Genomic DNA, 21627 nt, shown 5'->3' with positions numbered 1-21627 from the left:
GATAAGTTGACATAACCCAGTCATTATGGCACAAGATCTATAAAATGAGAAAGGAGATAAAACGTTACCAGTCTTTCCTGTTCTGAAGTAGAAGAGCAGTAGTGAGTTAAGTAATTATTTATAAAGGAGCAACAACTAACCTCACGTCCCATGCTAGAAGTACCCTAACCACCAGTTTTAGGACTTAATGAGGGCATATGGTAAGTTACTGGAGAAATCTCTTGTTGTTCCCTATTCAAAGTGTCGAATTTAATATGTAATAATGGAAATATGTGGTGAACTCTGCAGAGAGAGAAATATTGATTCTCCAAGTCAGTCAGTATGTTTCTCCCACCAGACACCTCAGCCGATATGCTTTTGCAACATTGTGCAAGGCAAAACGGTCTTACAAAGAAAAAAAAAAGTGATTAAGTGTGTGAATACAAACAGAAATATCTTGTCACCTGAATAGACTATGAGTTAGGACACCCTCCAGGATTTCTGTGCCAAATATGAAAAATCTGCTGCTGGTTTTCCGATGGTCGGCCCTAAAACAGGGAAACGAGATTAGTTTCAGTGAGGGGTGTGAGCCAAGAGCGCTGCAGCTCCAGAAGTGTTCCCAGGTGTAACCATTCAGCAAAAAGAGGGTACTTTAATTAACTGCTAAACAAATGCACGTTTTTGGATGAATAAAGTGTCTCTGAGGAGAAAAAAAAAAAAACTGAAAAGCAATAAACACATTTTCCAGTCAGCCGCAAATCAAATGTGAGAAAATATAGGGCAAAGATCTAGACAGGAAAGTGATTTTTAAAATATGCAATAAAGTCCAAAACACAGAGGAATTTCTTTGTTGTAAGTACGTCTTTCTAGGTTCTGACTCGTGTGGCATTGTTTCTGATGTAAATGAGAAACGTGTGGAAGGAAGCTCACCTAGGTGCTTTCGAGGGACCCTGTACACACAGGCACAACACAACCATTAGCAGAAGGTAAATAACTGACTTTATTTTCCCTTCTTTCTCTTTCCTAACTAACATTGCCTACTCTCCCCGCCTCCCACCGGGCTCCAGGCAGCCGAGTGACTCCCTGCCCTCAGCGGCTGCCACAGCCCCGCCCCGCCTCAGCCAGAGCGACGCCTTCAGCTCCACACTACGCACGCGCGGCCGCCCAACGGCCGCCAGCCGACGGTCGGCGCCGCCTCCCGTAGCCGCGCACCGGCGGAAGCTCCGCGGCCCCGGAGCGCCGCCATGGCGGAGTGGCGGCGGGGGCCGGGGCCGGGGCTGGGGACGGCGCTGTCCGCGGCGCTGCTGTGGCGGCTGGGCCTGGTGCTGTACGGCCTGCACCAGGACGGCGCCATGCGGCTGCGCTACACCGACGTCGACTACCGGGTGTTCACGGACGCGGCGCGGCTGGTGACCCAGGGGCGGTCGCCCTACGGGCGGGCCACCTACCGCTACACGCCGCTGCTGGCCTGGCTGCTGACGCCCAACGTGTACCTCGCCGAGGTGTTCGGGAAGCTGCTCTTCGTGGCCGGGGACCTGGCGGCCGCCGGCGTGGCCTACCGGGCGCTGCGGGGCCGGGGGGTGCCCGCCGGGCGGGCCTGCGGGTGCTGCGCCGCCGCCTGGCTCTTCAACCCGCTGCCCATGGCCGTGTCCAGCCGCGGCAACGCGGAGGCCCTGGTGGCGCTGCTGGTGCTGGCCGCCCTGCACCTGCTGCAGGAGGGCAGCGTGGGGAGGGCCGCCGCGTGCTACGGGCTGGCCGTGCACCTCAAGATATACCCGCTGACATACGCGCTGCCCATCGCGCTGCACCTGCTGGGCAAGCGGTGCGGCGGGGAACGGGCAGCGGGTGCGGGGTGTGACAAACTAGCAAAATTTAGGACCATGGGGTGCCTCCGGCAGCTGGTGGTAAAGATGCTGAACCGCGACGTGCTGCTTTTTGGAACGGTCGCTGGAGCTGTGCTGGCCGCCTTGACCGTTGCCTTTTATCACCTGTATGGCTGGGAGTTCTTGGAGCATGCCTACCTCTACCACCTGACCAGGAGGGATATCCGTCACAACTTCTCTCCCTATTTCTACATGTTGTACTTAACTGCAGAGAGCAAGTGGAGTTTTGCCCTTGGGCTCGCAGCTTTCCTGCCCCAGCTGCTCCTGCTCCTGGTTGTGTCCTTAGCGTTTTACAGAGACCTTGCTTTCTGTTGTTTCCTACACACTGCCATTTTTGTCAGTTTTAACAAAGTATGCACATCCCAGTATTTTGTCTGGTATCTCTGCCTTTTGCCCCTTATACTACCTAATATTAAGATGTCATGGCATCGCAGTGTGCTGCTGCTCTTTCTGTGGTTTGTTGGACAAGGCCTGTGGCTTGCTCCTGCATACTTTCTGGAGTTTAGAGGTTATAACACTTTTTTACTTATATGGTTGGCTGGCTTGCTTTTCCTTTTTATTAATAGCTTCATACTCGTTCAAATTATTTCACATTATCAGAAAGAAACCCAAGTTGCCAAAAAACTCAAACAGCGGTAGTAAATAGGCCAGAATACAGAAACAGCAGGGCTGTCAGTAACAAGGCTTTTCAGACCACCAGCACTTTGTTAAACAAATATGGGTACATTGTACTAACGTGTGTTGTTTGTAAGCAGTACTTTGTCAAGGCTCTGAGGGCACCAATAGTTGTCCAGAGCCACCTCCGTCTTGTCTGGAGCGGTGTCTGCAAGGGTACTTGTGCTGCGTGGACCTAGAAACTGTTCTGTAGGCTTGTCTCCGGCTATGTCTCCTGCTGCTGCTCCCGACTGGACTTGCTGGAAGGATCCTGGACCTGGTTCATCACTTGCCACATCTGGGGCTGTGGATGGACTCTGTTGCCAGCACTGTCTCCGCCTGGTGTTTGCAGACACGGTGGGGCTGTACCCCAGTCAGTGAGGGAGTGGCTGTTCTGGGGCACCCTCAGCTCCTGGCTCGTACCTTCCCATGGAGTTTTTCTCCTTACTTTGCTCTGTCCTTGTAGAGGCCTGTGGCCTTTGGCTAGCAGAACACAGAAGATGATAAAAGGATGTTGAGAGTTCAGCAGTCTTGTACATTCCAGTAAGTGGGTGGTGGTTTCTTGGTTTTCTTTTGTTTTTCTTTTGCAAGGGTGCATCTATTTGAATAAAGAAATCACTTAATATGTCCACTGGAGTTTCTGTTTTTCTTTCCACAGTAACATTTTAACAATGTACTTTTTGTGGCCTGTACCTGGTCTTTCTTCAGTGAAGTAAGAAAAAAGTGGTTGTTTTGTATAATTCACTATCTCTTTGAAACTCTGAATTTATTTTAGAATTCAAAGTTGTCCACTCTTTTTTTCACTCTGCTTTCTTCCCCCCCCACCCCCCCCACCCCATCAGTGTTTGAATTTTTGAACAGAAAGACTTATTCCCGTCTCTTGGCATTGGGGAAGAACTCTCCAAATACCTGTCTTGGATGACAGAAACATACAGAGCAAAAATATTTGTGTTCTTGCTGCCACAATCTAAAAAAATGCCACTGCTTGAAACTGCAGTTTATTGGCAATTGTTGTGGATGCTAACAGAAGCAAATGCAGAGTCAAAGTACAGCTAGAATGGCACCTGTGTCCCAAAAGCACTACAGTTTATACCAAAGAGAAATTGAAAATACAGTTTCTCAGTAGTTCAATATCTCTGCTATTAAAAATGAATGAAAAAGGAAAGGAAAAGAGATGAGGAAGTAGAGCAGTTGCCAGAAGAAAAGGAAAGCTTTAAAATAACAAGTGCTGCAACCTGTCAAAATGAGGTATTTATTCCCAGATGAGACGGGAGAAGATGTGACTGGTAGTGAGAGGAGTTCAGAGCCATTTTGGAGCCAATACTCACCTCAAGAATGTCCTATGAGAGGTCTGTAGCTTTTGACAGAGCAAGAAACTCACCATGTGCTTTTAAAATAAAATCTTCAGTTTACACAGGCATATGCCAAATTTAAGAATTTTCATATTTGGCTCAGCTTTTTGTTACGTCCTACCTAACCCTACAGGAAAGAAATGAGTAGTGAGTCATGCAGAGCAGAGGCAAGGCAAAATAATCCCAGCCAGTCAGTGAAATTCCTAGTGCTATCAGTGGGGAAGAATGTGGTAAAGCAAGTTTGCTTTTCAGCTTCCTGCTTGACTCCTGCCTTTGAATCCTGAGGTCTCCTGGGGCAGCCCTGCTTCCCCAGGATTGCAGAGGCTCCCCAGCTTGCTTACCGACAGATTTTTCTGTCCTGGCTACCTCTCGGGGCTGGATTGCAGGGGATTGCGTGAACTCGGTCAGTTACATGAAAGCTGAGGAAGCCCCTGTGCTCCCAGTGCCAAAGGGCGTGCTACCAGATGTGAAATATCCTTGCACTGTTCTGACCTGGTTCAGCCATTCTGATGTTATGTTAGGAGTAAGGATGATTTGCCCACTTGTACTGGTTTCTGCTCCCAAACTGAAAAAGGATTTGATTTTCTTTGCCGATCTCACGCACACTCACTTTCACATCATGAAGATCGTGCCAGCCTCTTTTTTTTAAATCCAAAAGTCTGATGAGGCAAATTCTTCTGACAAACTGTCTCGATTTTTTTGGGCAGGTCTTACAGATGTGGCATTGGATTTTCTCCCCTGGTTTTGCCTAGGATGAAGGAAAAAAGACTTCTAGCACCAGCTTGTCTACATCAAACACAAAGAGGTTTATCAGTAAAAAGACCGATGGCACAAGCTGCGTTCACATACAGTTCAGTTTTATACTAATCACCAACACATTCTGTGTGTGCTATAACTGTGTGAACAGAAAGCATCCTGTGTAGCTTTATTTTGTGAGGTCAAGTTTGACAAGCCCAGTTAGGGTTTCACCAGAAGACTGAAGAGACCCTTCTGGGCTGATGCTCTCTGTTCCCCCCATCCTGAGGTACATGTGATAGCTCGTTTTCCCTTACAGCTGATCTTCTTTAACCTGTTATATATTTTCCTGTTGAAAATAGTTTTCTTCCTCCAAAGTAATGGTTCATATGCCTTTAACAGACCTATTTTTGCTTTGTTTAAACACCTTTCCCTTCCCTATTTTACCCTCCTATCGGCAAAGAAAGCAAATGAAAACCAAAAGGTAATCTCAGCTTCAAAATCCTTTCAGCAAAACAATGGCATTTTGAGTTGCTGTGTTCATGACATTAACTGTTCATGTTAGGTAAGAACTAATTTCCTTATGAGAAATATATTCTTGATTCAGTAATAGTCAAACCATTTTGAGGGCTTCAGAAAAGTTCTATGGCAAGAGAGACTACGAAGACCTTTCAGTAGCAGGTCAATACCAGCCCTTCAGTGATGATCAGAGAAAGTCGTGCATAAATAAATTATAAAAAAGGCTTTTATAGAAACTTAGATTTACAGTCATCAATTTAATAATCCAATACGTATCCCTCCTTCTACAATTGTTTTGTAAGTAAGCTAGTCACCCAAATGTGTTTGGGATTTAGAAATAACTCAGTGACTCATAAAAAGCTGGATGGGAGAAATGAACTGAAAGAGATGAACATCTGATATTTGAGTTTGTATTGTGGAAATCACTTCTGATAGATAAGCAGAATTGAATAACTTCATTCACTGATAAAAAGCACTAAATCAAACTAATTGTAGCCAAGTGCAGAGCAAGTTATAATTTATGAACAAGTCAAGGTGATTAATTATAATGTCCTCAAAATTTACCAAATTCATTGCTAGTGTTCAATTTTTTTTATTTTTATTTTTTTATTTTTTGCTTAATGATTGTATGTCCATTTACCTTCTACTAATTGGGAACTGAAGTGTCTGAATGCTAATGCCAGCTTTCATTCCCTTCCATGTGTTGCAAAATTGTAGCGCTTTTTTTTTTTTTAATGGTAGAAGTGCCCAACAGATCTGATGTGTCTCATTTGCACAAATTTTACATATTGCACCAAAAACAGCCCTGAAGTTCAAAGGGCAGGATGTGAAAGAGAAAGAGAAAAGAAGACAAGAAATATCAAGACAAATACCATTTTTGCTTTGCCTTTTACATCGTAGCCTGTAGTCAAACGCTAATGGTGGATTCACGGGTGTCTTTAGCCAAAACTTCAGAATTTAACTTTGATTTTCTGCAAAATTTATGAATGGAATTACTAAAATAACAAGGTAAACAAAAATATAATAGCAAATGGTTCATTAAGGTTTAGGATAAGCTACTAAATTAGCATATTTGACACAATAACCATGTACTAGTCCTACTATGTAACTGCCCTGTCAGTGTTACTAGCATTGTATTGATTCCCGTAACAGTAAAGGCAGTAATTTTGTGCTCTAAACTGAGCCCATCTGTTGTCTTTTTCAAAGAAACCTTGAAGCTTTTATATTTAACAGCAAGAGGAAATTCCAACATTTTTCCTAAGGTTTTATAGAGAAGCAAATGCTGACGACAATAAGTCATGAGGAAATTGTTCCTGTTTTTTTGTCTGGTCGGTTGTTTTTTTAGATGAGAAGAATGATGCAATTATTTTAAAAGTGCTGCTAAAATGAACAGTGAACACATGGAACTCGAAACTATGTTCTTCATACCATTCCCTAGGACAACTTCAGAGTGTATGTCCCAGTGTTAGCAGCATTATGGGATAGAACAATGTCCTGAACTGAGGACAAACCCTTTGCTCACACTGAAATCCAAACACTGATGCCCCTTTCTTGCTCAGTGGCTTATCCATATGCACAGATCTAAACATTGACCTGCACGTACACAGGCACAATGAGAATTCCCAGTCAAAACACCTTTAAATAACATGATGTTTCAGAGTTGCTCTCTGTAAAACAGGGTTCTTAAAGGGTTTTTATATTCTGCACACAAAATCCCTGGTGACTCTAAAACTTGAATCACATAAATGATGATGGAAGGTAAAAGCGTATGCAATATGGATCTTGAGTTTTAACCAATTCACCAGTATCCTGATGTTCTTCATTACAACAATCTGTATTGGTCACATTACTTGTGTAGGAGTCTTGCTTCAATCAGTGTACATGATAAACAAGGTCAGAGAGCTACATTCAGTGTACGTAAAAGTCTCACAAAGGTGAAAATTTGATGAATTAGTGCCATTGCAATTTTTTTGTTGTTTAATTTTACATTACTTTTCTGAAGGGAACATAAAATATCCATTAACGTAAAAATTGAAATATGCATTTACTAATACCTTTTAAACCTCTTTTTCATTGGATACTGTCCAGTATATACAAAGAATTTGTATATCTGTCCTTTTTTAACAGTGTAAGTCAATAGCACCTTGTTTGAGCAGAAGTCCTCATGACCATCTCTTCAGTCAGTGCAGATTCCTACTAACCTCTTGGCAATAACAAGTCTCTAAACTTGTTGTAGCTTCCATCACCAGACTGTTCAACTGCTCAGAAGTTATGGATGCACCCACAATTTCCCATCTAAAGGGGAAATAGTGTGTGTCATCATTATTTTACAGCAAGAGACATGAAGCACAGAAAGATTAAGAAATTTATATAAGATGATAATACAGGAAATGGTAGCACAGGCAGTAACAGAAAGCCCAAAATCTTTGATTTCCACTACAGAGCCCTAGTGACAAGACTCCTTTCTCGCATATGCTGAGTGAGGCGCAGGCTTCTACAGGAACACAAGCTTGCTTATTGGAGACAATCCTACTTAATGCATAGATAAAGCTTTAACTTTAGCATTTTCTTATTCTTGGAGCTTAACTTTGAATCTTTAACATTCATTTCAAATAAAACACTTTATAGCTTGCAAGTAAAGAAATGACAGATAAGAGATCATTGCTACTTCCTATGGAAAACAGCAGGGAAGCAAACTAGAACATCTGTGGAAGAAATACCTAAAGGAAATGTCTGTATCTGATTATGTAAGAAGACAGAACTTTTGCCTTGGAAATCAGCTGAAATGCAGTCAAATTGAGGAGTAAACCTGTACTGAGGAACCGACAGCATTTATATGAAAGGTGTTCTATCAAAGTGTGCTTTCCTTTTTTACAGGAGGAAAATGAGATCTTGGTAACAACTGTCAGGCCAAATGAACAAAACTTTGATTCCTTCACAGTATCGTAAGGGGGGGGGGGGGGTCTGTAGGATATTACATCCTACAGTAACACTTGTGGAGTTGTACAGGCATGACTTGTAATAGGGTGTTAATAGGCAATATTGTTGGTGTAGCAAGAGACAGGGTATTAGTGGGCAGTTGCTCTGAAAGTGTTTTTTGAAAGTTAACCCAAGTAAAAACTGATTTTTGCTTCACAAGCCATCAGCTGTGTTAATAGAGATGGTACTGTTTTGGCAGTAATTTTCCAAGGAGAGCTGCACCCTGCAGCCCATATGCTTCCAGTCTGTGCAAAAGAACATTAATTCAAATCCCCTGTTGATCTGACAGTCAACATTTTTTTAATCTATCCCTTGTCCCTCCCACTGATCCAATAGATTGAATTAGCCAGGAAGCAGGCTTAGAAAATGAAGTGGAAAACAAAGTATGATTATCTTTCTTTTATTTTCTTCACTCTGTAGCGTGAATATGCTGAATAATTAAGAAGATTACCTTGTGGAACATGGTGCCTCTTGAGCTTGGGGTTAGAGTACTTTGTTAAGATATTTTACCCATATGCAACTGAAGGAAAATTGAGCTACATGGACTTTTGCCAAATGATAGTAAAGCTACTGATAGTCTGTCAGCTTCAATATTAGCACTATTTTTCCATATTTTGCTGTTATAACAACAATAAAACAACAACAACAACAAAAAGTTAACCAAAATTAGCAATGCTTATAAATTCTAGTTTCAAGCGTCTCTTACCCGAAGATTTTGGAGGACATAAATAGCTATAAACTCAATAAAGGAGAACAAATAACATATCACACAACATTAATAATTCATTAATTATGATCTCTTTCCCACAGCTAACAACTCCTGAAGAAAGTAGCACTTTATGTATATATATATATACACAGTCTGGAGATTCACATGAGTAGCAAGTACTTCTCTACCTTAAAACTGTGAGATGTATTTGAAAATAGACTTTAATTATCATTAGCACTTCCAAGTTTAGCGTTGGCAACAGTCAGCTTGTTAATTCAGGCAGTACAGGAACTGAAGTCATGACCAATTTTCCTTCATGCTCTAATAAACTGGTTGATTAAGTATAAGAAAGTTTGTTGCTGGAAGTGAACCAAGCATTATTTGTTCACTGGAAAGAAATACAGCATGTCTAGGGCCAAAATTTACATGTGCAGGATGGAGCAAAGTGATCAAGAAACAAGGACAAAAGTGAGGCCCAGAAGGCTTTGACTATTGTATTGCCCCTGCCACTAATTTATCATTAACAAATGATTTCAGCTTGCTGTCCTGTTTTCCTCTGCTGCTTTTGATTGCTTGACCCATTTAAATAACTTATTCTAGCCATAACCTGTCCCCAAATCCATTCCTGTAACACACTGCCATGAAGTGATTGCAGTCCTGTTTGCAACAGCTGTGAGCCTGTTCATCAATAAATTGTGAATGCTTACCTAAAGATACTGTGGTTTAAAAAAAATAATAATAAATAACCCTTTTTTTCATAAATCATGAAATTATCTTTTCATATTTTTTTAATAGGTTTTCATTTTTCTGTGGGATGTGTTAATTTCTCAAATGCATTCCAGCATTGCATTTGTAGGAGAGGGTGGACTAGTGCTGAAGCTAAATGAAGATCTGGAGGCAGATTAACAGCACTCATGGTAAAAAGCTAAACGATAAAGAAAAATCATTTATAAAAATTGAAAGGTAGTTGATAACTCAAGTCAATAAAATTTTATTATTAGCAGTCTGCTTAGATTGTACTGGATATAAAATAGTTGTTATTTAAATAAATAGTTGTTATTGAAAATGTATTAGGGAAATGAAACCACAGACAGCTCTGCACTTGGTGCAAATAGTCACTATTGCCTCAGATGTGAGACAGCACCTGAAGAAGTATTTCTGTGTATTCATAAAACACCCTATACATTCAACTGTTTTCTAGGCAAGAGTTGATAGTTGTGCTGCACTGTGAATGCAAATTTTCATTCTGTATTTAGATACAGGTGAAACAATGTATTCTTTCACTTTGGTCTTTTCCCAAAGGTTTCATTAAAAAATGCAGACTACCAAAATGAAAACCAGACCAGATGTGCTGTGCCAGGAACAGTTACGGGGAGCTCTAAATCTTCTTCATCCTTTTAAGCTCCCAGAACAAATGTATGCTCAGTGCTGGAGGCCGTAGGTGGTGAGAATGCCTAGATGCAAACTTTGCCATAGCATGCCCAAAATAGTTTTCCATGGTTCTTAGGACAACCAGATGTTGCCTTAACTACACTACAATAGCTACATATATCCTCACATGTATCTGTCTTAATATGTAAGATATATGTATATATCCTATGTAGCTATATATATACTCAGCTGCAGTAGTACAACAAATTCAGGAACTTTATGCCCACCCAACTGAATAAGCATTTGTTAAGGATATTAAGAGGTCCTTTTAGGGTTACAGGGCCATGTCGGGCCCTTTACCAGAACATATCCGTAGCCTGAGAGTGGAGGGCTACATTTGCCTCAAAATGGATGATGACTGCCACTGATATGTCACTGTATAGTAAGGAACTCCAGTCGCTTTTTAGTTGTGAAGGCAGGAGTATGCAAAATGAGAAGTTTGCAAACATGTATGTCTCAGAGCAAAAAGTCATTTTCATTATAGTTCTGAAGTCAGGTCCAGAAGGTTAGCAAGTCTAGAACTAGGTGTCAGTAGAGAAAACTGATGCGAAGGCTGAATGATCCTGCAGTGAGAAGTAACTTTGACACCAACCCGTTTTCATTGTTATGTATGTTCAGAGAAAAAGCTCACACAGACAGTATTTTTTGCAGTTTGTTACACTGAGAATCATTTTTACATCAGGCGAAGGCTTGAGTTCTTTGGATTGAACTCCCTCTGGAAGAAGGTGGAAAAGCCCTAAGCTCTCCCCTAAAGAGACAGGGCCTTTGTAGATTCCTTAGATACCTTTCCTGTCTCAATTTCAGAGACGTGGGACACTGAGGATGCTAAGTTACATGGCTACCAAAACAGCTGGACAAATACATAGAAGAAAAATTTCTCAAGGGCTTCTAAACACAAAAGCAAATTCTCTGGCTTCAGGAATTCACCGAGCTGCAAGTCATGGCAAACTGAGGAAGAATTTCTGGGCAAATCTCTCCCATATGTTTAGTTTTCCTCTGCATCTTTTCCTGGTCAGATTTGGAGAAGGATTCTGGTTTCAGAGAGAATTTGCTCCCAACCATTACAGTTGTTCCTAGGTTCTGAACCAAAAAAGGCCCCCAGCAGAGTCTCCTCATAGTCACACATGTTGGGTTGTGTCCTCCTTGTACTCCAAGTACAAGTGCGTCAGGTGCTGCCTCAGTTCTGGGCCAGTGCACCTGCTTGCTGATTTTCCAGTGTGGATGCTACCAAAATGTGCCAGCAAACCACAACTATGACTTGTTTCATCGGCATTTCACAGATGACAGTTAGCAGCTGGTGATAGATTGATAGGTGAGAAGGTGAGAAAAGAGAAATCAAAGCTGACAAAACAGATCTGTTTGATCAAAGAGAGGTGTTTTTAGCTGGCTAGGCAATTAAAAAACAGGTACATTCAGACAGTTTATTAGGCCAAGTTAATTCAAGCATACCAAGTGCCTGGAGCTTGGCTGTCTTCACTCCCAAAAGTCACCCATGGCTTGCTAATGCGACTGCACATGTTCATGTTGAGATGGGGGAAAGGAAGAGGAGGGAAAAAAAAAACAACAGATACTTTGGCACAACTCCAGTTGCCTGTACTAATGGCTCCCGTCAGTACGAAATACAATAAAGATCCATCCCTTAGCCAAAAATATACTTGCTAAAGTTTTCCATTTTAATAATAGTTTACCTTTAGCCTTGGATGATACACATTGCTGTTTATGATGATTAACTTAATGTATAGGTAAGAAAAACAGTAATGCCTACAGAAAATGTGTGATCTTTTATCAGAATAGAAATACTTTCTACACACTGCTACAGTTAACAGAGCACAAGGTTAAAGCATTTGTCCAAAATACTACTTGAGTATAGTGAAATTAGCAATGTTTCAGGTATAGCCAGTGCTCAATGACCTCAAGGGACCCACTCTGAGGGATGATTTACCTCAGAAATCCGCGCCAGATGGAAAGTGGCTGTTGTGTTGGAGCGGCTGGAGGTCTCATTACACCCGGGCTCACGTCAGCCTTCCTTGCTGTTCCCAGACTCCTCGAAGGGACCCTTCCCCAGGCGAGGTGCCCATGCCCTGCACTCCCTTTCTCTGCCCACCTCTAGCACATCACCTGTGCTCTCAGGTGGAAAGCACCTGGCAAATCTTGGCTCCCTGTCAGAGCCACTCAGACATCCTGAGGGGAATGCCATTGAAATATTACTTTGTGCAAAGGAATTCCCTCACTTTTCCAGTGTTTTAAAGGTAGGGGTAAAAAGAAAGCTCATTGTGCATGATAAAGCTCCAAACTGCTCATGTATTACAGGGCTAAGGTGTGGCTGAAACAGTTTTGTACCAGTGCTACAATTCCTTAGTTCTGTGCTGTCAGGCGCACAGAGACATCTTGCATCTGATGGTGCCACATAGTTCTGGTCCTGAGGTCTTTGAATCTGTCTGCTAATGTTAATCCAACGTGAAAAATGCTCCTATCATCCATTGATACTGAAGTTATGATGGTCCACAGAGAATTCAAAGAAGGCGAAAGCTATTGAAAGCTTAGTTGCAATCTGGAATAGATTTGTGTTAGAAAAGTTGCTGCTTTGTCTAAATCAGAGTTGTCCATTTAATTATTCTTATACCAGCACATTTTCCAGCATTACTTTGCAGGCAGGCTAATTCTAACAGCATACGGGTGCCACTCTTGATTCTTTCATCCCACCAGGAGCAGAGGTTGTTCTGCACTTCTAAGAGCTGCCTTGTCCTAGGTCCTGTGTAAGCAGGTTAGAATCCCAGCAAGAGGCATCAAAGGTAAACACTCTTGCTCACAAGATGTTCAAAAATGTCTTCTTTAAAGCCACCAGTCATCAGTGACATTTGCTGTACTTTGTCTCTTCACTTCACACTTGCAAGCTTTATTTTTTTTTCCTTTGGCTTGGCTTTGATTACACTTCTACAGAAAGAGAAGTGAACTTTTGTTACAGAGGCATTACAGGCAATTTACAGTACCCTACAAAAATGCATTTTCATTGCAATTCATCAAGGCTAACACCATATTAATTTAGCAGTCTGGAAAAACTACAATTAATTTGATCCTTAGTGTTGATTAGTAGCTGACATTTTGTCTAAAATTAATCCTCAGGATGATACAGAAGGTCTCAGCTGGGGATTTAGCTGCTTGGAATTTGATCATTATTTGGACCTAAATAAAAGCATATTTGCAAAAACTGAGAAAATAATACAATTACATCTTCCTGTCAAGCCAAGGTGTTAGGAGTATTTCAGGTGCTTTGACTGCAGGCCAATTCAAAACACTGTTTACAAAGGAATCATGTTGCATTAGTCACTGAACATGCATATTGTTACAGCATCTTAAACATCAAATATATTCACGAGAACACGCAATCTTATGTATGTTTGGCAAATGAATATGAAGAAAGTATCTGTTAGAGAAGAAGAGGATCAGAATGTTGCAAAAGAAGCCTGTGGCTCTCATTTAGATGGGCAGTATGGATCCAATGTAGATTTCTGCAAAGCAGTTTCAAGAACATCCATGAAAACTGCCAGCCTTGAGAGTTTAGATAGGTACTATGCTACCATACGGTAGAACTGCTTTCAAAGCAAATGCTGAGTTTTTGCTTTTCTGAGGAACCAGATGGCAAAGAGGTTGGTGTCTAGAAGCTGTCCCACCTAGATCATCAGAAGCAGTTAGTTGTATGGGACAGAAAGTGATTTTAATCTAAAGGCTTTTCAATAGTTCATATAAAATACAGATAATATCTGTATTTATTTCCCAAATATAAATGTATATATAGTAAGATCCCTGAAATAAATGATACTTGTTCTTGTGAAGTACTGATATAGATGTAAAAACATGATGCAGCAGCAAAGTGAATAATTCCTTTTCTAACTCCTTAGGTGTTCAGGGACTCTTCAATAATGTGTGTATTTTGCAAACTTTCCTGGAAGGCAGAAAAACCCAGTCTCTAGCATTGCCAACCAAACACCTTCCAAAAGCATTATGGACACTTAAAATAAATATCCTATACATTGATAGAGTAGGTGAGAAAGCACTGATAGCAACAAAGGGTATCACATATACACGATAAGTGCTGTATTTGTCATTTGTCTCCTAAAAAAGGGGAGCATTTGCTTCCAGAAAAAACTCCCATAGCAATTCTATAATAAAGCCTGAACAGACCTCAGTCAAGTTTTTAAAATGTGTCTTAGCTCAGAGCAGTAGCGCAATGAATTCTCCCAGCTGTCCCCACTGGCCATGTGCTGGTTACATGGCAGTGTGCTGCCAGTATACGTAATCTTAGGTTCTTGTGGATGAAGACCTGCTCCAGAAGCCCACCTAATGAGCACCAAGCCCTTGTGGGAATCAGAGGCTCCAAACCAATGAGTGAACACAGTGCCGTGAAATTTTCTGGCATGTGTGGAATATGCATCCACCAGTACAGTGCTCTTTAACCAAATTGAGCTATCTTGTGGTAACCCTGAACCCTCCTTTTACTGCGTAAAGGCATCTGCACCTTCACATTTGCTGCCAGCCCTCAACTCTGTGAGAACAGCTCGTGTTTCTTCCAGAGGCATCGCTTCATCCATATCTTCTCCCTTTCTGTTCTGTTGCCACCTCTGTGTTGACAAACTCTTCCAAAAGGCTTCCCTCTATCACTCTTCTTTCTTTCACTGTCCCTCTCTTTCCAGCCACGATCTCTCTTGCTGGCACTGGCAGTCTATTCGGCTTCCCTTCAGATGCCTTCTGCCCCATACAGACTGTAGTAATGTCACACAGGGAGGCAACACCAACGCCACTCTGCAGTAACCCCCCTAAATGTGTTCAGGGCCTCAGCTCCAGCCGCTCCAGCCTTCTGCTCTGTTCTTATCACACTACGCTATTTGCTAGTGGTGGTGTAGCCTGAAGTGACTGAAAACATTTTAATTTGTTAAAAATCCGTGGGTATACATTCCATTTAATTGAACAAAAAAAATGTACATGAACATTTCAGCATGCGGAACACAGGCTTTCCAGTCCCTCTGGAAATCAGCGCAAGTACAGAAGGGTAATTAAGGGCAGAATTTGGCAATTACATTGGAGCTTTTTCAGGATGTTTTTGATGTGTCTCAGTGCAAAAGGGAACTTCCTTTCTCCCAGTAGCTGGGAGCATGACAATTCAAGTCTAGACCGAAGGCAATAATATTTCCAGATGAAAATCTATCACTGCAAGAATAGAGCCTGAATTAAGCAGAGTAAAGACAAGATCTCTAGATTTTCATCTATTAAAAAAAATGAAACAAAATAAAATCAATTGTAGACAGAGTCATTCTGAAAACCATCAGTCCAAAGTCTCAAATCCTTTTTCCTTCTTGAAACAAAACATGTTGTCTGAGTTGTTTTTTATTTGTTTGCTTGTTTGTTTTTTTCCCTTTTCTTTCCAGTTTTGGATTGCTTTGGCCATTCAACATAAGAAAAAAAAATATGCAAGAAAAACATCAAATGTAAAAAAGCAAACAATCTTCTTACTCTTCTTTTTCTGAAGTAAAACACAAATGTCTGATCTGATCTGCTTCTGATAATCTTAGCGAGTAACCTTTCTTTCCTTTAATTAGATAACAGGTTTTCAGTTCTTTACAGAGCTACATCTTATTCACATTTTGGAGAAGTTTCAGGGCTTACTACTTGGGTGCCCTAATTAAAACCCACACAAGCAATAAACAGTCTCATGAAGGGATGGGGAACTGAGCAATTTTTTTACTAGTTATTAGCTCACCTTCGTGATTACCACGGTACAGTAGTCATGTCTGTACTCATGCTGTCAGTTAGCCACATTACTAACAGAAGCTCCTGTATGAAAAAGCACACAATGTAGTTATTTCAACAATAAGTATGATTGCAAGCATTACAACTAACCAGAATACAGCGGAAAAACAACTATGATATGGCAGACTCACTATTTGTTCTTTTTTCTCAGCAGCCACGTAGCAAATAAATTGTTAAGCAAGTGCCTCTGAAGAAGAGTTTTACCAATTCCTCATTTTCACTTTATTTTTATTTTACCCACTTAGGGTATCCTTAGTCATCCTAGGAAGTCCTTCATACCTTCATTTTTGCTGTGTTCCCCATTATTTCCTGTAATTTTATTTTCCTATATTCTATTTATAAATTTAATCAAACACACAGAAATAGTTACTGTAGATAATGCAGTTGAACTTCATTAAAAAACTGCAGGAAATGATAATAGCATTGTGGTGCACCAGAGTGGAAAGACATTCACTGCTGTTCTATTCTTCTGAAAACACACTTATTATCCAAAAGTACATCTTAAATTATCATACCCAACTATTATATATGGTTCTATTTCTCATTGGCAATTAATCTGTTTACATCTTTAAATTCAACCTTGTACTGAGGCTAAGCTCTGCATCTGAATCTTTGGCCTCTCAGCAGTCATTCTGCTTTCTTTAATTCAGATTATTGTGAAACTTCAGTACCATGTACAGAATTTTATCTAAGAGTTGTTCAGTCCTCTGAATTGTGTCTCAAATATATTATACTTGTAAAAAAAATATATTTATTTGGCCTTGCAAAGCCATGTAATATACTGTATTTAAACCTCACCTGAATAGCTTGTGTATTTGCCATATATTCCCTCAATGAAAGCCTCGTTTGCTAGTCCTTTGCCAGTAGACATTCTGTAGAAAGGAGCATGCTTGACATGCTTTGCCCTGCTGGATCCCATTCCACTGGTTTCAAAGGTTTTAGGGTGTGTTTCACATGTAATCTTATTATATGTTTCACCTGTGACACTTCCATGTGTCACTACTGTATATTTAACCTGTGTCACTACTATAGGTTTCACCTGTGACAATGTCTACGCAGCCATGCAAAATATCCATGCAGGTAAAATTGCTTGAAGAATGCCTGTAGAATGCCTACAATTACTGAGTTCAAAAGTCTCCCTAAAGTACTGTCCAGGCAAGGACGCTGGACTCTGCGAAAACAGAGCAACGCGGTCTGGCCACAGCATGGACTGACACTAATGTGGTCCCAGGGAAGGCAGCACCAGCCTGAATCAGGGCAAGGAGACATGAAGGGGTATTCACTGACTGTACACACAGTGTTGTTTTGTTAGCAATGCTGACAGGGCTACAGTGGCCTGGTGGACTGACAGCAATATCTCTAATTCCCTGTAATGCAGGGACTGTGAGGCAAGAATGCCAAGCAGCTGTGCATAAAGTCAGCTGTGGACACTTGGGAGGCTGTGTCAAATAAGCCTACAGCTGAGGTCAATTATATATTTAATATTTGCCATACAGAACCTCAATATCCATCCCAATGACTGCCAAAACCTGATCATCTATTAAGCAAAAGGAGGTAGGGGTAGACTGTCAGCAAAGCACTAGCAAACATGAAGCTTTAACAGTGATGTTTGGGCACGGGGACATGGGTGCTGTGATCCTGGCAAAGCACACAGCAAGTGGTTATTCTCATGAAGAAGTCTGGATTACTCTGTAGACCATCCCAGCCAAGAAGATCAGTGTGGCACCACCAGCATAATGCTCTTTCTTTCTGCCTCCAACCAAGCAAATGTGTGGGAGGTCTCCTGGGTCTCCTGGCCCCAGCATGGCACACTGCCAACACAGCCTGATGTTTGAGCAAGTGCTAGCCACAATGCAAGCACAAACCCCAAGGGAATCCCTGACATTTGTGCGCAGATAGGCAGGGTAAAGGGAGAGGGTGCACTTAAATAAAACCTTGTCTCTGCCCTCCCAATGTGCACAGGTGTAGGGTGTGGAACCAGACCAAGTCACAGAGTGATCCATGGGGAGGGGGTCATACCTCTGTCTTCTTCAGGTTGCTTGTTTGAAAATTAGTCAGGTGCAGCTGTGGACAAGATCTATGTCTGTGGAACAGTCCAAGCTCACAAATGTCCTCACGGCCATTTTCTCTGCTTCTACTCAAGGCTGCTCTGCAGAGGATGAGCACACACCACATTAAGACAAATAGCTGATGCCTGTAACGATGCAAGAAACTGAGCCAAGCTGAGCAATTTCAGTCCCATTTCAACATGAATCTCCTCTGAAAAACTGAAACCTCTTTTTCAATACAGGGAAAAACAGCTTTGTTTGGTGAGACAAGCAAAAGCTTTGCACAAAGAATTCTTTTTACTTAGCTAAAGGTCAACTCAAACTACAGCCCACTACATGTGGGTTATTTCCAGGCACAGTATGTGGATGACCAAACAGCCTGTGTGCGGGTCTGTTATCCCTGTTAGGTAACAGCGTCATCCTGCTCAGAGCATCTCTGCTGCAGCATGTCTGTACAGGGTGTAAATCTACTTCTAAAGCAGGCTACAGGCTCTATACTTTTACTTCAGCAAAAAATGATCACCTTTGTAACGCTGGTTAAACCAGCAGGTTTTCGTCTTCTCACCATGTCCCTCTGTATGATTCTCAAGACATTACTTACATGATATAAATATAAAAACTCCATCTATAGCAGCTTAAAACTCTTTGAGGGGTGCTAGCAAGTATCTTACCTCCTTCATCAAATTTCAGTCCTATATAATGTCTGCCTTCTTTGAAAAAGGAAGGGAGGAAGGAATTGGAAAATGCTGATTACTGTATGTACATTCTTTCAGGTCCCTTCATACTCTGGGCTAGCTTTTGGATTGACTATGCCTGAAGCATGAAATTACCTTTAGCTGATATGTTTTAAGTAGCTGTCATCTCTCTTATGTCCCTCTCCCCTCCCCCCCGCCTTTTTTTTTTTTTAATGGATGTAATGTGCATGGTTAAAAACACGTATTTACAGAGCTCAATTTAGAGATTGTTCTTTGGTGCTCTCCCTATAAGTGAGCAGCATGGTTGTACAAAGAATTCTTCCTTAAAACATATTCAGCCACATAGTGACAATATACCAGGAAATGGCTCCCCCCAGAACATGCCAGAGCTTCCCAAATGCTTATCACTCCCCCAGAAATCAGGCAGCCTTTCTGGGCATGCATCAAGGAAGCAAAGTTCCGATGCTGCTGCAATTCTCAAAGCTCATCCGTTACACCTGAAGGAAGGAGTATTCATTTTTTCATTTTCCACATATCAGAAAGCAGGAGGCAGCAGAAAGCAAGCTGCAACAAACTAACCTTGCCTATTCCCAGACACTGGAAGGCTCTGCATGCAGGCAAGGCATGGATGGATGATGCAACTGCAGCATTCTTCCATCTGGAAAAATAGATAGTGTTGGTGTCTGCTGAGGCAAAGGTGAAGCTGTCGGCTCAATTAGGACCTGAAAAATCATGAAACCTACAAATCTGCTGAGCATCACTGGCAGCTATTTTAACTGCACAGGCAGACTAGAGAAGTAGGAGTTATTTATAACAGAGCCCAGTGCTAATTGCATGACTGACCACAGTGACTCATGCAGCCTTGGAGGTTTCTCACCTGCAGCCCAGGACCCTGGGAAAACTCCAAAACTCCCTGAAATTTGTACCAACATGAGGGTCCACTTCTGTTCTAAATAAAGAGAAAACACAATACTGTGTTTCATTAAATTTTACCTTTGTTCCTCTCTCTCAAAAATTGACTTTTTCAAGGTGACCGTCAAATACTGTCTGTCTTCAGGAGAAACAGCAGGGGTAAGACTGCTATTTGACTGTCTTTCCTGGCTCTGTTCAATTAAAATCTTATTTGCAGTACTGTTATTACTAGATATTTTTTCACTTTATGCAATTTCTTGAGGTATTAAACTGTTCAAGTTAAATGTCAGAAGGTAATACTGAAACATACCTTTCAGTAAACAGCACAGATGCATTAGTTATTCAAATTTATCAAATTAGACTGTGAGATGACAATCTTTTACAGAAATTAAATATATGGTCAAGAGTTTCTGTAAATAAGCAGCCATCCATCTTTATTCTTTAGTGCACTGTGCAATCTTCTGCATAATATTAGAAGACTTCTCTTTCAGAGAGATCCAACCATTTGATTTACTTAATAAAACGGTGTAAAACAAATATAATTTACAATGTTTCACCATAATTTTTGATTCAATCAAGGGAAAAGATATTACTTTTGAAATATAGAGTATCTATTTCATGTATATATATTGCTTTGGTTGGGTCTGGCAAGAAAAGGACTTTATAAATCAACAATAAAAGAGTGACATTTAGAAACTGCAAATCTGAAAGAAAAATATGTTGCTGTTTTATTAAGGAGCTTTACTAGCTGCCAAATCTTGCAAAAACTGGAAACGTGCCACTCCACACGCCTAGTGTCATACAAGCATTGAAACAACTTATATTGCTGTTAAAAGATCATTGAAAGCATCTTTTTTGTCTGTTTTTAACTCCGTAGAAGTCCACCCAGACCTTAAACAATGAGATCACACTAATCCTTTGAGACCCTTTAGAAAGTGCAAACCAGAAATTAAAGATAAAAATGGAAAGGAATGAATAAATCATAAAGTTGAAGGTCGCCCCTATAAATTAGGAAGTCGAGTCCTGAACTAAGTAGTAACATTTTCATAACAAATAAGCCAGTCGAGCCTTCGCACGGCCCTGCTTTCATCTAGCATGGGAATAACTCTCCTTTTCAGAGATCTACATTCAAACTATAAAAGATCCCCTTGGTTTTGAGGTAGCAGTATTCTCAATGTGAGCAATATCCTTTGGGCATTTAGTAAATACCTGATTTGTGTTTCTCATACTGTGCAACTCATTCATGAGCACATGAAAACCTCTTCTTCACAATTAAATAGATTGCTCTACATAGGAAAATTAAACAGGCAGCAAAATCATCTATAGCTCTCCATCACTGATCTCTCCTTTCCATTTTCTGTTCCCCATGGTGCTTGAGAAAATGATTCAAAGCCAAATATTTCTTTGGGCTTTGCTGCTGATCAGACTGTTCCTATCTAAGAAATCCAAACTTGACAGCTGCTTTTGGTGACATCCCTTCATTTGCTCTCTTGGCAATCTGGTCTGCCTTGTAATATCCTGTGGAAGAAAGAAGGAAGGAAACGAGGGATTACTCATGACTGTGGGCTAGAAAAGCAATAGCAATAGCGAACTGCTTTTGCATGATCAATCTATTAGACTCTTCTGTTAATCTCTGTTTGAAAGTCCACTTGAGCCAAGTCTTCTCTCAGCTACTCTTGTGAAGAAACTCTTCTGAAGGCAAAAAGGGTGCAGAGATGTGATTCTTTTCAGAGAGGAGCTCTTTCTTTCTTGACTTAAAAAGAGAGAGAGAGAGAGAGAGAGAGCTGTTTTTATTACCTCCCTTAGCCCTTCCACTATTGAATTACTTTGAAAAATAATTTTACACGGTTATTCTCAGACATACACGAGGTTACACAGATCTTTCATTCACCATATTTTTGTTCTCACTAGCATTGGCATGAGTAT

General features: G+C 41.1%; 1 protein-coding gene and 1 long non-coding RNA gene across 2 annotated transcripts; one reads left to right on the top strand and one right to left on the bottom strand.

Annotated features, from left to right (window-relative positions):
• The first annotated feature begins 1123 nt into the window (after positions 1 to 1123).
• PIGM (phosphatidylinositol glycan anchor biosynthesis class M) lies at positions 1124 to 3145 on the top strand. Its single transcript, XM_048079910.2, has one exon. The coding sequence runs from the start codon at positions 1224 to 1226 to the stop codon at positions 2499 to 2501; it is 1278 nt and encodes a 425-aa protein (XP_047935867.2). The 5' UTR covers positions 1124 to 1223; the 3' UTR covers positions 2502 to 3145.
• Positions 3146 to 4369: 1224 nt separating this feature from the next.
• On the bottom strand, positions 4370 to 20652 carry LOC106049151 (uncharacterized). Its single transcript, XR_010830259.1, has 6 exons — positions 19369 to 20652; positions 18066 to 18195; positions 15997 to 16070; positions 12184 to 13175; positions 5995 to 6093; positions 4370 to 4616 (listed from the first exon to the last, which is right to left on the bottom strand). It is a non-coding gene; the product is annotated as an uncharacterized lncRNA (long non-coding RNA).
• Between the last annotated feature and the right edge of the window lie 975 nt (positions 20653 to 21627).

Source organism: Anser cygnoides, chromosome 3 (genome assembly GCF_040182565.1).
Source record: "Anser cygnoides isolate HZ-2024a breed goose chromosome 3, Taihu_goose_T2T_genome, whole genome shotgun sequence".
NCBI lineage: Eukaryota > Metazoa > Chordata > Aves > Anseriformes > Anatidae > Anser > Anser cygnoides.
Note: the sequence above shows the minus strand (reverse complement) of the source record. Positions and strands in the feature narration are given on the sequence as shown.

Bases quoted from the DNA above. Each gene is read 5' to 3' on its own strand.
- PIGM (XM_048079910.2), top strand. From the start codon at position 1,224: ATGGCGGAGTGGCGGCGGGGGCCGGGGCCGGGGCTGGGGACGGCGCTG.